Source organism: Salvia hispanica, chromosome 4, assembly GCF_029641045.1.
Source record: "Salvia hispanica isolate PSC_SH4W2 chromosome 4, Shi_PSC_v1, whole genome shotgun sequence".
In the NCBI taxonomy this organism is placed as follows: Eukaryota; Viridiplantae; Streptophyta; class Magnoliopsida; order Lamiales; family Lamiaceae; genus Salvia; species Salvia hispanica.
The window spans coordinates 21,644,541-21,662,297 of NC_142695.1; the positions used below are offsets into that span (position 1 = coordinate 21,644,541).

The 17,757-nt window shown below is 37.0% G+C and overlaps 1 protein-coding gene across 1 annotated transcript; it reads left to right on the plus strand.

Moving 5' to 3' along the window:
* Positions 1-1,385: 1,385 nt before the first annotated feature.
* NRPD1B (nuclear RNA polymerase D1B) lies at positions 1,386-16,197 on the plus strand. The gene is made up of 20 exons (XM_048091794.2): positions 1,386-1,663; positions 2,275-2,370; positions 2,448-2,574; positions 2,734-2,849; positions 3,314-3,364; positions 5,566-5,733; positions 7,089-7,247; positions 7,334-7,489; positions 7,776-9,503; positions 9,606-9,781; positions 9,882-9,957; positions 10,064-10,188; positions 10,276-10,433; positions 10,741-11,015; positions 11,834-12,007; positions 12,103-12,243; positions 12,329-12,538; positions 13,120-14,336; positions 14,841-14,955; positions 15,383-16,197. The coding sequence occupies exons 2-20, from the start codon at positions 2,287-2,289 to the stop codon at positions 15,974-15,976; spliced, it is 5,850 nt and encodes a 1,949-aa protein (XP_047947751.1). The 5' UTR covers positions 1,386-1,663; positions 2,275-2,286; the 3' UTR covers positions 15,977-16,197.
* Positions 16,198-17,757: the final 1,560 nt, after the last annotated feature.

A 17,757-nucleotide genomic window follows, 5' to 3' on the forward strand; every position in this document is an offset into this window, starting at 1 on the left:
AAGGCGCTAGTTAGAATGGCCAGTTGAGATATCGAGTTAGATGAGTTCTAACTTCTTGACAGGTCCTCTACATTGCTAGTTAATTGATTTGTTTTTGTTTGATTTATAACTTTTCTTTTTGGGATTGATCACTTTTTGGCCACTCATATGTATGTTGTGCTAGGTCGAGAGCTGCTCATTTTGATTCTGTCCCCCTTCTAGATCATTGTTTTGACCACGATCCTTTTAGATTTTAGATTTGATTTTTCGATGGATGGTTATGTGTGGGATCATATCCCAATGTTGTTCATAGGTCTTACTCCCCCTCGGCTCCCATTAAATGTCCCATATTTTCTTATTTGGACGGGTCCCCAAAAATTGTCATATTTCACTTTTATCCACTCCGTTCGCCATTTATAGTTCCATTTTGACTCAGCACGAATTTTAAGAAATTGTTTGACTTTGTAAAGAAATATATAGAAATAAGTTAGGGGAATGGATCCCCTGGTGTGCTCCCACCACAGCAGGGTGTGCTGTGCACTCACAGCATAATATTAAATTGAACTTTACTTAATATTTTAATGTTTGATTTTATAAGTATAATATTGTGCTGTGAGTGCACAGCACACCCTGCTGTGGTGGGAGCACAACAGGGGATCCATTCCCATAAGTTAGTGGAATGCGGACCCCACTTTTATATATTGATTTTATAATAGAATGTGAGTGTAATAAGTGAGGTGAATGTCGAGGTTCATTTACTTAGAATGGAAAAAGGTAAATGAGGCTATAAATCGCGGACACTCCGAAATGGCAAAATGAGACATATTTCACGGACGGAGGGAGTACTACTTTTAGTAAATGAATCTCACATTCCACTAACTCATTCCATTTACATTTTATTATAAAACTAATGATAAGAAATTATTATTTTTTCATCTATTTTCCTTCACAAAATCAAATAATTTTAAAAATTCTGTGTTGATCAAATATGTGATTTTTAATGGAGACTAGGGGAAGTATGTTACATCGAACTCACTTTAGACTATGTATGAGACTGCCGTGATTATTTTGAAAAAAGCTCTATAACTATCATAAATTGAATCCAATCATAAATTTGATAAAAGTTTAAAAAATTAAATATAAAACTAATAGTCGTATTTTATAAAAGCCATAATTGAATAGCCAAAAAGGCCCAAAACCCATAAGTGCAAAAGCCATTAACGGGGTGGGGTAATAAGGTAAATTCCCAAACCCATACCATCAGTGCTTACTGTTACTGACAGTACTGTCACTCCTCCCAAAAATGAATTTCCCTTTTAATTTTCAAATAAAAACAATTGTTCCGAATTTTCAGGCACACACCAAAATCAGCTAAGAGCAAATAAATTCTCTAAAAAAAGAAAACAAAAGGGAAAAAGAGGGGAAAAATTTGATCTTCAATTTCAAAGCAAAACAAACCCTTTATACTGCATGCAGTCTCTGTGTCACACTAAAACCCCTTTGGCTTCTCTCTCTCTCTCTCTCTCTACTTGCGTTGAAGGCCGATTCCCGGAGAAGTAGTTCAGATTTTCCACCATCTCGACTATTTCCAAGGCGTACACTCTGAATTTGAAGCCACATTTGGAAAAGGGCATTTCCTTTCTCCGCTGGCTCTCCTCCCACATTTCCATGGTTTGAGGATTAGGTACAATTGAATTTCTACTAATTCTTTTTGTTTATGAATGTGTCCTTTGCTATGTTTTGTTTGTCATGGGTTCAAGGGGATTTCTCTGTTGTTTTTGTGCTAGTGAATTTTTATGTTTTCCACTTTCTTTTTTCGTTTGTGGTTTTTTACAATAGGGGTTTTTCTTGCTGGGTCGTTCTCGGGAATGTGAATACAGAGAAATTTCCGAGTTTTTGAGTTCAGCAAGGGCTTTAGCTTACCCTAGCACTGCGATGGAGGAACCTGTGTTTTTTTTTTGTGTATGCATGTGCTGTTTTTGCTGTAAACTGAACACTCTTGATGATCCCCTGTTCGGTCAACTCTTGGACCCACTTATATTTGGTACGTTTTGGGGGAAAATTCGCAGCGTTTAATTTGCATTGTGTAGAATCACTTCTAGACTGCTTTCCTTTTTGTTTTGTGTGTGTGCTATCTATAAACTTCATCTAACTCTAGTGTTGAGCTCTATTGACCTTTTTTTTTCATATTTTTATTTGTCGCATATCTTTCTCCAATTCTTATTTGATAATTTCTGATGCTTTTGGTCTTCCATTTAATGCTCTTAGATTACATATCTCTCTCTTATATTCCAGTTGTTAGAGAAAATGGAAGCTCCTTTACCACCACCCATAGCATTTGAGGCAAGGATAAAAGGGATCACGTTTGCTTTGGCCACTCGTCAAGAGATTGTAAGCGAATAGTTCACGTTAATTTTCAGCTCGTTTGATATATGTCCATGATTTTGTGTTCCTTTTATCATGAACAGTGCAAAGCATCGATCAGTGACTTACCAATCAACCATGCCAGTCAGCTTTCGAATCCATATCTTGGTCTGCCACTTGAAAGTGGCAAATGCGACTCTTGTGGCACGGCTGAGGCTGGGCAATGTGAAGGTATGCATTTATTAATCCACTTTTGAGTTTTTGACTGATATGAATCAATGAGAAGGGAATCTTAGCCTTATATCAGTATATTACTATATCATAGCTGTAACTTGACATAGTGAACACCAAGTGCCATAGTATCTTTTAACACCATTCCTGATGTTTCAGGACATTTTGGATACATTGAGTTGCCGACTCCCATATATCATCCCGATCATGTTGCTGAGCTAAAAAGGATGTTGAGCCTACTGTGCTTGAAGTGCTTAAAGTTCAAAAACAGAAAGGTATTGTAAATCATGGAAAACTTCTCTTATCTGATCTTTTTTTTTGTATACTGAAAAGTTTGATGTCTGCGTATGTATATGGTTTCTTTCTCCAAGAAATTTTTATTGTTTATTCAGTAGTAAATTAATGCTTCTTAGATCTTATTATTTGTTAAGGTTTTAGGAAGTACTAATGAAATGTCAATTTTCATTTAGCTCCGAGTCTTTTAAGCTATGAAGGGATCCTTTCATTTACAATTGCTTGATGCATTTAATTAATTGTTTAGCTTTTTTGAGACTGTTTCTGTTGAACAAGAGACTAAAGTTTGATAGTAACCTTGTCTAATACTCCTTTATCATGAAAGCAAAGAAGAGCCCATGAAGTATCAAGAGTGATTGATCTCTGGAACTGTTTAAATTGCGTTCCATTAACACCACCAATATGAATAATCTTCTTGCGCAATGTTCATTACTTTTGGTTTCAGGTGAATAGTGTTGGTGGTGTTATTGAAAGAATGCTATCTTCTTGCTGTGAGGTAATTCTTTTTATTGCTTTCTGTTACAACTCTCATATACGACAACCATATTGCCTACTAGCACAACACTGCATGATTGTGACTTAATTTCTTTACATGATTCAAGAAGTTTAGATTTCTTTACAGTATGAATCTTAGTGTTTTCTGATGTTGAATTAAATGAAAGAAGTGTGATGCTGAATGCAAAATATGCTACTTAATGTTGAAACTGTAAAGTATAGAAGGTAGGTAAATATCTGGGCCTTTTTGAATTCTTTTGGTGTTACTATTGCAACGAATTGAACACGGGACATAGTTATGTACTTAAGTAATTGGTTCATTTTGATGAAGATATGACATGAATTTGTGCTATGAATGATGGGACAACCCTTACTAGCCTGAATGCCCATAAATTTCTGGTGGCAGATTGTTGTGAATGAATGTCACTTATGTTTCAATTCTAATTAGCAACCATAGCTCATAGCCATGGCTGGTAAGAAGAAAAAAGTAGATGATAATGTGTGCATTGATACCTTGAAAAAATCTCTCTTTCATGTTCTGTATTCAGTGCTAGGAATTTTACTCCCAACAGAGTAGACTCAGTAGATGAATCTTCTAAATACTTTGTTGTTTTATCTTTATTTCTACAAAATGAATTCTGAATATTTTGTTCACGCACTTCGTTAATGATGAAAAAAATCTCCTACCCAACTTAGTGAGAGTGCAAATGGGCTTAGACAATAAATTCTTCATGGAATGGACTTAAATCAGCGAGCATAGTAAATAGGCCCAGAAAAAAGTATTTTCTTCTTGGACTATAAAACTAGACATGGTTAATTCTCTTTTAAATATATATGCACGCAACTGTGTTAAACTTATCCTGAGATTGCTTTTATTGTGTATAATTATCTTTGTCTAGCTCTATAGTTTTCATTCTTTATAATATTATATGTTTGGCATATATGTTACTTGCTAGGGAGTGCTCTCTATTTCACAAATATGACTCATATTTTCTGGGGATGTAAGTGAAGTCATGTTATATTAAATTTCAACTTTCAAGTTACACTTGTAATAAAATGTCTCAGACTCAGGCAATCAAGTTTATGGCCTGTCATTATGGCTGTCTGTTAAAAAATACATGGACTTGTACTTTGAATGAATGTTTGTTGACTTATGAACATTAGTTATTTTCTGTATATTCAAAGGAAGACTTGTTATGTTAAGTTTCAAGTTACATTTGTGATTTGGAACTTGGAAGACTCTCTTAGTTTGGACAGTCAGGCCATGGTCATTCCTGTTGTGGTAAAATTTGTCTAAAAATAGGCACCTTGTCATTTGATGAGTATTTGTTCAAATATTTCTAATAAATCTTGTTTATGGTCTGTGATTATGGCCGATTCTGTTCAAAATACATGGACTTGTACTTTGAATGAATGTTTGTTGACTTATTCAAGTGCATCAGTTATTTTCTGTGGATTCAAGGGAAGACTTGTTATGTTAAGTTTCAAGTTGCATTTGTGATTTGGAAGACTCTAAGTTTGGACGGTCAGGTCATGGTCATTCCTGTTGTGGTAAAATTTGTCTAAAAATAGGCACCTTGTCATTTGATGAGTATTTGTTCAAATATTTCTGGTAAAATCTAGTTTATGGTCTGTCATTATGGCCGATTCTGTTCAAAAGACATGGACTTGTACTTTGAATGAATGTTTATTGACTTATTCAAGTACATCAGTTATTTTCTGTAGATTCAAGGGAAGACTTGTTGTGTTAAGTTTCAAGTTGCATTTGTGATTTGGAAGACTCTCTCAGTTTGGACAGTCAGGTCATGGTGATTCCTGTTGTAGTAAAGTTTGTCTAAAAATAGGCACCTTGTCATTTGATGAATATATGTTCAAATATTTCCCCTGTTCTTTTGTAGATTTAGGGAAGTCTAGTCGTGCCCGTTTCATATTTCAAGTTGTATTTGTAACAGAATGTCTCTCAGTTTGGGGAGTGAGGTCATGCCTGTCTCATTATGGCCATTTTGTCCAATAACAGTCAAACATAAATTAATTGATTATTGATGACCTTATAATTCTTGCTGAAGTTGAAGCCCTTGTGGTTTCCGCTAACTGTACAAATGTCAGAATCAAACTAACTGCAGTTTGCATTTGTTAGAACAAATCACAAGCAATTCTGAACTTAAATTCTTGCCTTGTCTCAAGTTTTTCACTTACCTGCAGGAGGCCTCACAAATTACTATAAATGAAGCCAAGACTAGTGATGGAGCTTATTATTTGGAGCTGAAGTTCCCATCAAAGTCAAGGCCTCAACATGGATGCTGGAATTTTTTGGAAAAATATGGATTCCGTTATGGAGATATGTATTCTCGGCCATTGCTTGCATCTGAGGTATTTCCTGTGGATATTTATATGGAAGCTGTCACATACTAGAGTTGTGATTGTTGATATCTTAAAAGATGTACAATTGTATGTCTATACTTGGTATAATAGTATACAGTGCCATGCAAGTGCCGTTTCAAGGGGATTAGAAGCACCTTTGTGGAAAATGAGTAAAGCTTTATCATGTGAAATTCAATTGAGGCGTGATATAATAATTTGAGAGGAAGATAGTTGTTACTTTGGATTATAAATTTCAAATATGTAGCAATATTAAATAAATTTATGGGATATCTGATCAATAGGGCTGATGATACAGTTTTTGGTTGTCGGTTTGTTCGATATTAAAAACCAAAATCGGTTGGTTTTTTAACCAATATCTGAAAATTAGTGAAAAGCTTTGGTTTCAGTTATTGATTATGATTCCAGTCGATAAACCGAAACAACTGATAAAACCAAAACTCCAAAACTATAATCTTAATCCGCATGAGCTTTAATGCAAAATTGGTAAAATAGGGAGAGGTAGAGAGAAAAAGTGGTTGGTATATTATTAGTGGAAAGGGGCACACCTCATTAGAGAGAGAAACTTACCATAAATGAAAGGGGATTATGATTAGTTAATAGACCAAAATGGAAAAAACAAGACTATTGGTTGTGGACGGAGGGAGTATTAAAAATCATATAAGGCGCACCTTGGTTAGAACCTCACTAGCCGCTTCATTGCCTCAAGCACAAAGATGATATCCAACACTACCCATCACTCATCCTTATTATGCCAATTGAATCGAAAATGAGATTGAATCATATAACTATATAAGTTGGGATTACTTATTATCTGCATTATTTTTGTGACCGGTAATTTTGTTAGTTTTAGGTGATGTATTATTGCACTGTGCTGTTAATGCAATGATGAGGGTGCTTGGGCTCCCAAAGTTTCATGATTATGATTAAATGTGTGCGAAGAAAATAAAATATTTATCCCACATCATATAAGCAAAGTGCAAACATGCCTACTAATGAAATACACATAAAAAAAATGGGGGGGGGGGGAGGTGGTTGTGTCGGTCATTATCTTTGTGCTGGCAAGGTTTATTATTTCTTGATTATATTAGAGTGTCGTATGTACGTGATTTCATTCTCTCTTGCTTATTATATTGGAGTGAGCGTAAGTTCCCTCTATCTTCTACTGACAGACTCGGACCAAAAACAAAGAAAATAGTATTGCTGGTCCTTTTCTTTCTCTTTGATGAACCTTTCAGTTCCTAATGTTGAAAATCTTAGTTGTTGCTATTTAATAAGCATTATCCTTGCTCAGCTGTGCAGGACAGAGCTAATTTTATTTGTTGGCTACTCTTGATGTATATCAGGTGGCGACAATACTAAGAAAAATCCCTCAGGACACCAGAAAAAAGCTCTCTGCCAGAGGTTACCACCCTCAAGATGGATACATTCTCCAGCACTTGCCAGTTCCTCCTAACTGTCTGTCTGTGCCTGATGTTTCTGATGGAATCAGTACAATGTCTACGGTTAGGCATTTTCCTAATTTGTCCACTTTTTAGACCTTGTGACTGTTGGGTGAAGGTTGATTGTCATGATCTATTAATTTTTTCAGGATTACTCTATAACATTGCTCAAAAAGGTGTTAAGACAAGTAGAGATCATAAAAAACTCAAGGTCCGGGGTGCCAAATTTCGAGTCTCAGGAGATTGAAGCAAATGACCTGCAAGCAGCTGTGGCTCAATATTTTCAGTTTAGGGGCACAGGCAAGGTATTTCTTGTTTCTGTTTTTGTTTTCTATGAACATACAGTAAATTGATCCTTCGCAACTTCCATATAGGCTGTATATGGGTTATGTTAGTGTCACTTCTTATTTTTCAGGAGTTGTAATGTTAGTTTATTAAATAAATTATGTTTCCATTTTTAAAGTGCGTATCATCTCCTTGTGACAAGAAAAGATCAGCTTCTACGTTCTATCTGATGAACTGTTTCATGATTACTGGTTACCTTTTTGGTTCAATTATAGTTAACTTTCTGGCTAAACTGCTGATATATAGGCATCTCGTGATGTCGACGGTCGCTTTGGAATCAACAAGGAAGAAAATGTGTCTTTTACCAAAGCATGGCTTGAGAAGATGAAAACTTTGTTTATAAGGAAAGGGTCTGGTTTTTCTTCTAGAAGTGTGATAACTGGTGACCCGTTTAAAGGAGTGTCAGAGATTGGGTTGCCATTTGAGATAGCCCAAAAGATAACATTCGAGGAGCGGGTAAATCAGCACAACATGGTGTTCTTACAGAAGCTGGTGGATGAAAAGCTATGCCTAACGTACAGGGATGGTCAGTCTACATATTCGCTGAGGGAAGGCTCAAAAGGGCATACGTTTCTGAGGCCCGGTCAAGTTGTGCATCGTAGGATAATGGATGGGGATATTGTCTTCATCAATAGACCACCAACTACACACAAACATTCTCTACAAGCTTTATCAGTTTACATTCACGATGATCATACAGTCAAGATCAATCCTCTAATCTGCGGTCCCCTTAGTGCGGATTTTGATGGGGACTGTATCCATTTGTTCTATCCACAATCGCTTGAAGCTAAAGCAGAGGTTGTGGAACTATTTTCAGTAGAGAAACAGCTACTTAGTTCCCATACTGGGAACTTCAACTTGCAGCTGGCAACAGACTCATTACTATCACTGAAATTACTGTTCAGAAAGTACTTATTGGTGCGAACAAAAGCACAACAGTTGGCCATGTTTGTGCCGGAAGCACTATCTGGACCTGCAATAATGAAGTCCAGAAATGGCGATCTTTGGACTGCATCGCAGATTTTACAGACAACTTTTCCTCTATCCTTCGATTGTTCCGGAGAGAAACATAAGATATGCAAAAGTGAAGTGATGTACCTGGACTATAATAGGGATGTGATGGCTTCCATCATCAATGACATAGTCACCTCACTTTACTTCTTGAAGGGACCAAAGGAGGTCTTGCGGTTTTTCAATTCTATCCAGCCATTATCAATGGAAAGTCTTCACACAGAAGGCTTTAGTGTCAGTTTAAAAGACTTTTTCCTCACTCGGGATGTTTTGGAGGATATCCAAAAGGAAATTCAGAAGATCTTCCCACTGCTGAGTGATTTGCGAGCTTCATATAGTGAATCAGTTGCTCTGCAAGTGGACAGCTACTTGCGCAATGTGAAGATCCCTGTTACTAACTTCATACGTGAGTCTTCAGCAGTTGGCTACCTGATAGATTCCAAGAGTGAATCTGCTTTGAACAAGGTGGTTCAGCAGATTGGTTTCTTAGGAATTCAGATATCGGCTAAGGGGAAGTTCTACACGGAGACATTGGTCAAGGACATGTCATCTCTGTTTCAAAAGAAATATCCTTCTTATGAGGATAGTCCTTGTGAAGAATTTGGCTTGGTTGGTAGACCTCTCTTTAGAGGACTGGACCCTTATCAGGCGATGGTTCATTCAATCTCCAGCAGAGAAGTAATTGTCCGCTCAAGCAGAGGATTGACTGAACCTGGGACACTCTTCAAGAATTTGATGGCAATCCTTAGAGACGTTGTCATATGCTATGATGGTAGTGTGAGGAATACGTGCAGCAACTCCATCGTTCAGTTTGAGTATGGAGTGAATAGTGCCAATATTGCAAGTGAGTTCTGTGCTGGTGATCCTGTTGGAGTCTTAGCTGCAACTGCCATGTCCAATCCTGCATACAAGGCTGTGCTGGATTCATCTCCAAGTAGCAACTCATCCTGGGATATGATGAAGGTAATTTTGAAGTTTTAAGATGTAACATGGTCATATAAAAATATTTATATTCTCTACTAGATTTGGGGGAAAATGTTTCATTACATATATGTAACATTTCAGGAGATACTGCTTTGTGGAGTCGGATTCAAGAATGATGTTGCTGATCGTCGGGTGATTCTTTACCTAAATAACTGTGATTGTGGCAGAAAGCACTGCCAAGAAAATGCTGCTCTCATAGTGAAGAATCACTTGAAGAAAGTCAATCTAAAGGACACAGCAATGGAGTTCCTGATAGAGTATCTCTCTCTCTCTATATATATTTATGTCAAATATTCCATTGAACAAAGATTAATATTTGATGTATGACAATTCATTTTCTTGTGCTTTTTTTCACAGATACAGATCTCAGTCGATGCCTGAGAGTTCTGATGTCAGTTCAGGCCTTCTTGTGGGCCATATTCATCTTGACAAGGTTTTTTTTTTCTATGCATTTTTTCCACAGTGTAATGCTGCATCAATGTCTGATATAGTCAAATTTGACACTGATGTTTTTCATTTCATGATCTGTTGATGAACAGGCCCAGTTGATACAATCAAATATCTGCCTGAATGATATTCTTGAGAAGTGTCTGGATACAATCAGTGTTAATCGAAAGAGGAAAAAGGTCGGAAACCTATTCAAGAAAATTGAGTTATCATCCTGGTGAGTTATCATCCCTAAAATCAGTTCAAATATTGTAGATGCATGAACCTAATTATTTACATTCTCGTGTTATATGATTCTTTTCAGTGAGTGTTGCTCTGTTCGCCAATCTTCCAAAAGCAAATGGACTGATGTACCCTGCATCCAGTTTCTTTGGCAAGGGGCAAGTGATGATCTCTTAGAGAGAGCTTCTGATTTCCTAGCTGATACAGTTTGTCCAGTGCTCTTACAGACAGTCATCAAAGGTGTTTCATATATTTGCTTCCTATCTTAACTTGAGCATGCTTTTATGGTTCTGTCACCCTTATGTTTTTTTTTAATCTTTTTAAAAGCTTCATTTTATTAAGAATTCAGATCTGTATAACACAATGTATTGAGTGATCTTATTGTTTCCCAAGAATCTATATTGCTTGTGTACTCTGTTTTTTCCACATAAGTGTTTTCTACATTTCATGCTTCTTATGTTGTATATGCATATTGGATGTTCTTGTGGTTGATGATGACATATATGTATGTACTAATATGGACACAAATGTGGCAATGGTTGTACAGGTGATCCAAGGGTATCAGCTGCCAACTTAATATGGATAAGTCCCGATACAGCTACCTGGATCAGGAGTCCATGTAAGAGCCCTAAAGGTGAATTGGCTGTAGATGTAACCCTCGAGAAAGAATCTGTGAAAAAAAGTGGAGATGCATGGAGGATCGTGATGGATTCTTGCCTTCCAGTTTTCCATTTGATAGATTCTCAGCGTTCCATACCATATGCAATAAAACAAGTAGAAGATCTGCTTGGTATTTCTTGTGCATTTGAGCAGGCTGTACAGGTATCATCCACTACTAATGTGCTAGTGTCCAACCTATATGCTTTATGCTACTGACTATTTATTTAGGATTAATGCACTTATCTTGTTGGGTTTTATCCTTTTGTTGTTGAGTAATTTATTAACCAAAATTACACATTAATAGCTGGACACTAGGTATCCATTATTTTAGTATGATATCTGCACTCTTTCATAACCTGACAGAATCTGCAATTTTAATAATTCTGTTATGTATGGCACATGTTGGAAATTAGACCAAACCTACTTACCTTAACGGGATGAAGTGGTCATGTAAACAGAGCCAGGACAATGAATCCTGCACTTGAATCTTATTCCCACCCATATACCCAAAATTTTCATGTGCAAGGCTTTGATCCAAGTAACTACCAATTTGAGTGGTCGTGTGGGGAATGCCAATTGAAGTGTTAAAGTTTTACCTCACTGATAGCCTAAGTTTCATTCAGCACTACCATCTAAAATTAATCTTTGGATGACAATGTCATCCCAAAGTGAACTCTGGGTAGACTGTGCTTAAATCTGAAGATTTTGAGTCCTGTCAATCACGGAATCACTTAATGCTCCCATCCTAGATTGATGTCTTAATCTTTGTTAACAGAGTTATTTTTTAGCCAGCTGGATTGTGTCCTATTCATGGGTCTGAGATGCTCTAATGTGGCAAAGTATGACAGATGACATGCACACTCATAGGCCTATTAAATTTGTGCTGGGTCCTATTCATGGGCCTGAGATGCTTAAATGTATACTAATAATGATTTATTATTTTTTTTAAAGAACTACTAACATTCTGTACTGTTGCACAGCGTTTATCAACATCCGTAACAATGGTTACGAAAGGTGTTCTCAAGGATCACCTTGTTTTGCTGGGTAACAGCATGACTTGTGCCGGAACGATAATTGGTTTTAATGCTGGTGGTATCAAGTCTCTGTCGAAATCACTTGGGGTGCAAGTACCATTTATGAATGCGACATTATTTGTAAGTAGTCTTACTTGTTTGTATTGATAAGTACTATGTCTTCAGCTCTTCATTTTAGTTAATCTTAATAAACATATTTTGTTATCTATCCTCAGACTCCAAGAAAATGCTTTGAAAGAGCTGCTGAAAAGTGCAATACTGACAATTTGTCAAGCATTGTGGGTTCTTGTGCCTGGGGAAAGCATGTATCTGTGGGAACTGGATCTCCTTTCGAGATTGTTTGGGGGACTAAACATGTACAGTAACTGCATATCTTCTTTCAATCAATCCTCTGCTAAACATAATGCTGGAAACTAATTCATGTTTTGGTTGTTTTGTTAGGATGAGCTGATGGATGATGAAGAGATTGATGTTTACAATTTCCTCCGCATGGTGAATAGCTCAAAGCTGGAAGATACAGGCACTAGTTGCTTGGGAGCTGAAATTGAAGATCTGGACCTGGATGAGTATATGGATTTTGATCTGTCTCCGGTGCGAGAATCTGGTGCCGCTAAGCCCACTTTTGAGGATGGAATTGACTTATCCAAGGAGGTAAATATTTATCCTAAAAGTTGTGGTAACATGTGGACATGAAACATTAGGCTAATAAGAGAAAACAAGATGGTGTAAACAAATAACTGTTTAGCTAATGATGGATTACTCTATCCTTAGAGTACATTGATTGTGCAGAGATAGCCACAACAGAGTTTCTCGGATTTGTATTTTGAGCTTTCAAGAACAGAATTAGAATTAGCATTTCTAGCATTGCAGCAAAGCTGATTGGCCGGATCTGTTTTGCTTGCTAATGCAGTTTGATTCCACCCCTTAAAATCGTGTTCTTTATTGTTTTGCCATCTTGTGCACATTTCACAATTTTTGTTGTTGCGGCTAGCCGCTAGCTGTGTTGGAAGAGGGTTCACCCACTTATCTTGTGAGAATTTTCTTCTATGACTTTGAGTAGAGTTGTCCGGTAACTCCGGTTTTTAATTATTTATTTGGATGGGATCACCTACATGTAGCTGTGATGAATGCATTTTTAAAATATCATGTCTTACGAGTGTTTGTGACTGAGCAGTTATACCCAGTTAATTCACTATAATTTGTGAACTCTGAAAGTTGTCTTTTATGTACAGGAGGATGATGGGGGATGGTCTTGGGGAAAGGCTGACTCTGGGGTAAGCGATTGGGCGACACAAGCTGAAGATAGTGCATGGGGTAAAAAAGCAGATTCAGAAGAAAATGGTTGGGCAAGGTCAAACAAGGCTGAAGGAAGCACTTGGGGCAAAAAAGCAGATTCTTCCGGAGGAAGCACTTGGGGCAAAAAAGCAGATTCTTCAGAAAATGGTTGGGAAAAGTCAAACAAGGCTGAGGAAAGCACTTCAGGCAGGAAGGAAGGAAATGATTGGAATTGGGGTGAAAAGGATAAGGCGAAGGGAAATGATTGGAACACAATTGGCAAACAAGGTTCTTGGGACACGCCTATGACTGATACTCAGTCTTCTTGGAGTAAAGATATCGCTAAAATAGATGATGGAAAATCTCAGGGAGATGATGTGTGGTCAGCACCTTCTGGAGCTCAGAGAGAGGCAGCTTGTAGTGAACCATCTGATGCTGCTGGTTGGGACAAATTAGGATCTAGCACAGAGTTGGATTCAAAGGATAATCCTTGGGGAAAATCTAAAGTGGCTAATGAATCAACCCCCTCAAAGGCTTTTGGCACCTGGGGCTCTTCAAGTACAAACGACTGGGGTAAGTCTAATTCACAGTCTCTTGCAGGAGAAAACAAAGAGTCTCAGTCAAATAACTGGGGTTCAAGCCAGAAACAATCGGACGTCTCTACACCTGCTCAAGGTTGGGGTTCAAAGGACGAGGCCTGGGGAACTAAGGCTGCTGATGACTCAACCCACTCAAAAGCTTCTAGTACTTGGGGCTCACCAAATGATTGGAGCAAGTTTGATTCACAGTCTAATGCAGGAGAGAACAAAGAGTCTCAGTCAAATAACTGGAGTTCAAGACAGTCGAACGACTCTACACCTGCTCAAGGTTGGGGATCTCCAAATGTTGATACTTCCGGTGACAAAGATGCAAGGCCTCAGTGGGGAGGTCGTGGCCGGGGGCGTGGCAGAGGTTGGGGACGAGGTCGTTCAAGAGAAGGTTCACAAGGTAGGGGCCCTTCTACTGATGGGGATTGGAGGAACAGGAGACCTCGTCCATCTGATGATCCTAATGCTCCAGCGCTTTTCACTGCAACAAGGCAGCGCTTGGATTTATTCACTGCAGACGAGCAAGATGTTCTTGTGGAGATTGAGTCAATTATGAAGAGCATCAGAAGAATAATGCACCAGACTGGGTAAATTTTGCTTCCTCTTCCTATTCTTTTCTTCCCGATATCTACCTTCGAGTTGGAATATTATTTTAAAATGTCAGGTTAGATGGAACAGAATGCGAAATATCTAAAATAGGAATAATGCGAATAGTTAGTGTTCATGTTCCATAGCTATTTGATAGTGCTAGCAACAGTACAGGCGTGGTCTTAAATGCTCTAAATATTACATCACTTATTGGGTAGTAAATAATTCATATTGCTAAAAATAAAGTTCACTAGCATGATTATAACTAACTCTTGCTGAAAATCTCTTCATAGCTTAAAAAATAAAACTATCCCATCCAAAAAAGCTCATCTTGATGATTCTGTGAGTTGTCAAAGTTTTTGCTCTCATTACCTCTGCCTTTGGAGGATATGATGGTGAAGAAATGCATACACTGTTACATACCGATTGTGTTTTTGCTGAAGTGTTGGTTTTGATCTATATTAAACCAAGGCTGTAACTTGCTGATTTTCATTTTTGTGAAGATACAATGATGGTGATCGATTATCTGCTGAGGATCAGACATACATTGTTGACAATGTGCTCAACTATCATCCTGACAAAGCTGCAAAAACAGGAGCTGGATTAGATTATATCATGGTATTGCTATTTGATTTGCATTAACTTTATTAAGTTATCATATTCCACAAAATATAGCAAGATATACTTCAATCAGGGGATAAAATTGAACTTTTGTTTCAGCTTTCCAAACAACTTCGAATTCCAACCTAAACTATTTGCCTGGTTTCCAGAACCTGGATCTCTCTGTTTTCTGATACTATAAAAATGAACACCAAGTTGTGCCTATAATGTGTTCATAGTTCCAAATCTTTCTTTCTCGTGACGTTCTGTAGATTACTTGTTAGGTTTTGGAGTTTAATCACATTACGTCTCGCACACTTGACAGTTTTGTTGTTAAAACGGATAAATAAGTTCACGTGCTTTTAAAATGAGGCTAATTTTGGCCTTTGTACGTTTCATTTATGTACTTACTACTTTCAAGCTAATCTCTACGGACTCATCTCAGGTTCGCAAGCACACTGAGTTCCAAGACAGCAGATGCTTTTACGCTGTCTCTGTTGATAAAGTGGAATCAGATTTCTCCTACCGCAAGTGCCTCGACAATTTCATCAACAAGAAGTACCCGGACAAGGCAGAAGCTTTCGTGTCCAAGTACTTCAAAAAGCCACAGCCACGAGCTGGGTGGAACAGAGACCGTGGTAGTGGTACTCCTCGTAGTGAAGCTGGGACACCTCGTGGCTGGAATAGTGATTCCAATGAAGCCGGGACACCATCAACATGGGCGCAGACTGCAGGTCCTCAAAGTGAAGCTGGGACGCCCCGTGGCTGGAACAGCGATTCCACTCCAACGACAGAGGAGGCTGGGACACAATGGGCGCAGACCCCTGCCCCTGATAGTGAAGCTGGAACGCCCCGTGGCTGGAATAGTGTTTCTGCTCCAGCAACAGAGGAAGCCGTGACACAATGGGCGCAGACCCCTGCCTCTGATAGTGAAGCTGGAACGCCCCGTGGCTGGAATAGTGTTTCTGCTCCAGCAACGGAGGAAGCCGTGACACCATGGGTGCAGACTCCGGGCCCCGATGATGCAGCTACTGGTTGATGTACGGCAAATCACTTTTGTTATTGTTATTGGTGTACGGGCTTTTTAGCTGGTATCAAGTTGGAAAATTTCAGATTATTTATCATTTTATGGTTAGGTTGGTTTATGACAGGTTGGTTGTTACTTCGCTTTTTTTATCTCTTCATCTTCAGCGCTGGAATTTGGGATTTTCTTTGAATTTAATTTACCATCTCCAATCGCATGCAATGGCTTTATTAGTATTTGTTTATGCATATTTATTTATTTTTCATTCTATTCCGTATTTCTGTATTTATATATCAATGTATTTTGTTAATGTAATTATACTAGCGACATACCTATATAGGGGTGAACATCTGATTTTTTGTCCAAATTGAAGCGAATTGAAAAACTGAAATTTTGTGAAAAATTTAAACTGAACTGAATTATATCATTAAAAGTTTAAAACTAAATCCGAAAATTTGAAATTCAAACAATAAACCAATCCAATCCTTCGGGTGAATTATAAAAAAGAAAAACAATATGAGCCAAAGAACTGTAATAACATATGAATATCCGAAAAACTGAAAATTAATATTCCTTTCGTTCCATTTCCAATTGAGTCTGACATGGGTTTTAAAAAATATAAGAAAAATTGGTGAAAAAAGATAGTGAAATGTGGGTAGGGTAGGAATATAATAAAAAAAAAGCTCGACCTACTAAATGATATTCAATTTATTTCAATTTGATTGATGTGAGTAGAAAATATTTGAATAGTTAGATAAAAGAATTAAATTGAAATTAATAGGGAATATGCATATAAATTTACTGTTTTTAACATTTATATAAAAATAAAATAAGTATATTAAAGAAATATAAAAAATTCAATTCATCAAACAATTAGACATTATTTTGAATAAAAAAAAAATTGATGTATAAATAGGTGAGATTTTTAAGAATCAAATTAATAGATCATGTTAAAGTGGAAATAACTAGTGACCAATTAATGTCCATCAGAATATATAAAATAAATGGACAAGATTAAAGCTTGGGTATACACTAAAAGAGTAAAATCATTTATCTATGACACGAATATATAAACATAATTACAAAGTATATCAACACTAAGAAATTGATTTTGTTAGACATATTATGATAGATATGTTGATGTTAAAATTTTATTGAATGTACAAAAATTTAATAAAAATGATCAAATTTAATCATCCGAACATATACAATTAGGTTCTCGTTAGAATCTTTATAAAATTACCTTCAATTAGATATATTTTTTGTGAAAATATAATTTAATCAAGAAAGTTATGTAAATATAACTATTGACCTTTTTACCATTTTAAATTTATTCAAGACTTTTTAAAATTCAATATAATCCATTCAACATTGTTTTAACCACTCTATTTCCAGATCTATTGGTTAAGAATCGGTTTTATTTAGTATGTTTGAGATCTAGTTATTTACGACATCTTTCAAGTCAATAATATATTTCCCAATATAAAATATGGAAAGTGTAGGGATCAGACCACCTGGGATTCGCTAATTACCGGAACCTCTTTTATTGATTAAAGACTGAGATGGCTAATCTCAGAGATACAAGCCAGATACAAGACAATCTATTGCAAGATTGCACGAATACTAACTAAGTAGCTATTACAAGGTCAGAAACCCAAAACCGAAACCCTAGCTATCAACAGACCCTTGACCGGATCTGGAATCCAAGCTATCACTGGTTCGGGAACCCTGCACACTTGGAATACACAAGTTAGTAACACAAGAAGATGATCCTCACGGATCTAAACCGAAAAAGG

What these genes read in the sequence shown, in the direction of transcription:
- NRPD1B (XM_048091794.2), top strand. Translation starts at nt 2,287, where the DNA reads ATGGAAGCTCCTTTACCACCACCCATAGCATTTGAGGCAAGGATAAAA. An exon ending in TGGCCACTCGTCAAGAGATT is followed by an intron (nt 2,371 to 2,447) that starts GTAAGCGAATAG and finishes TATCATGAACAG; the next exon opens with TGCAAAGCATCGATCAGTGA. An exon ending in GAATTGACTTATCCAAGGAG is followed by an intron (nt 12,539 to 13,119) that starts GTAAATATTTAT and finishes TTTTATGTACAG; the next exon opens with GAGGATGATGGGGGATGGTC.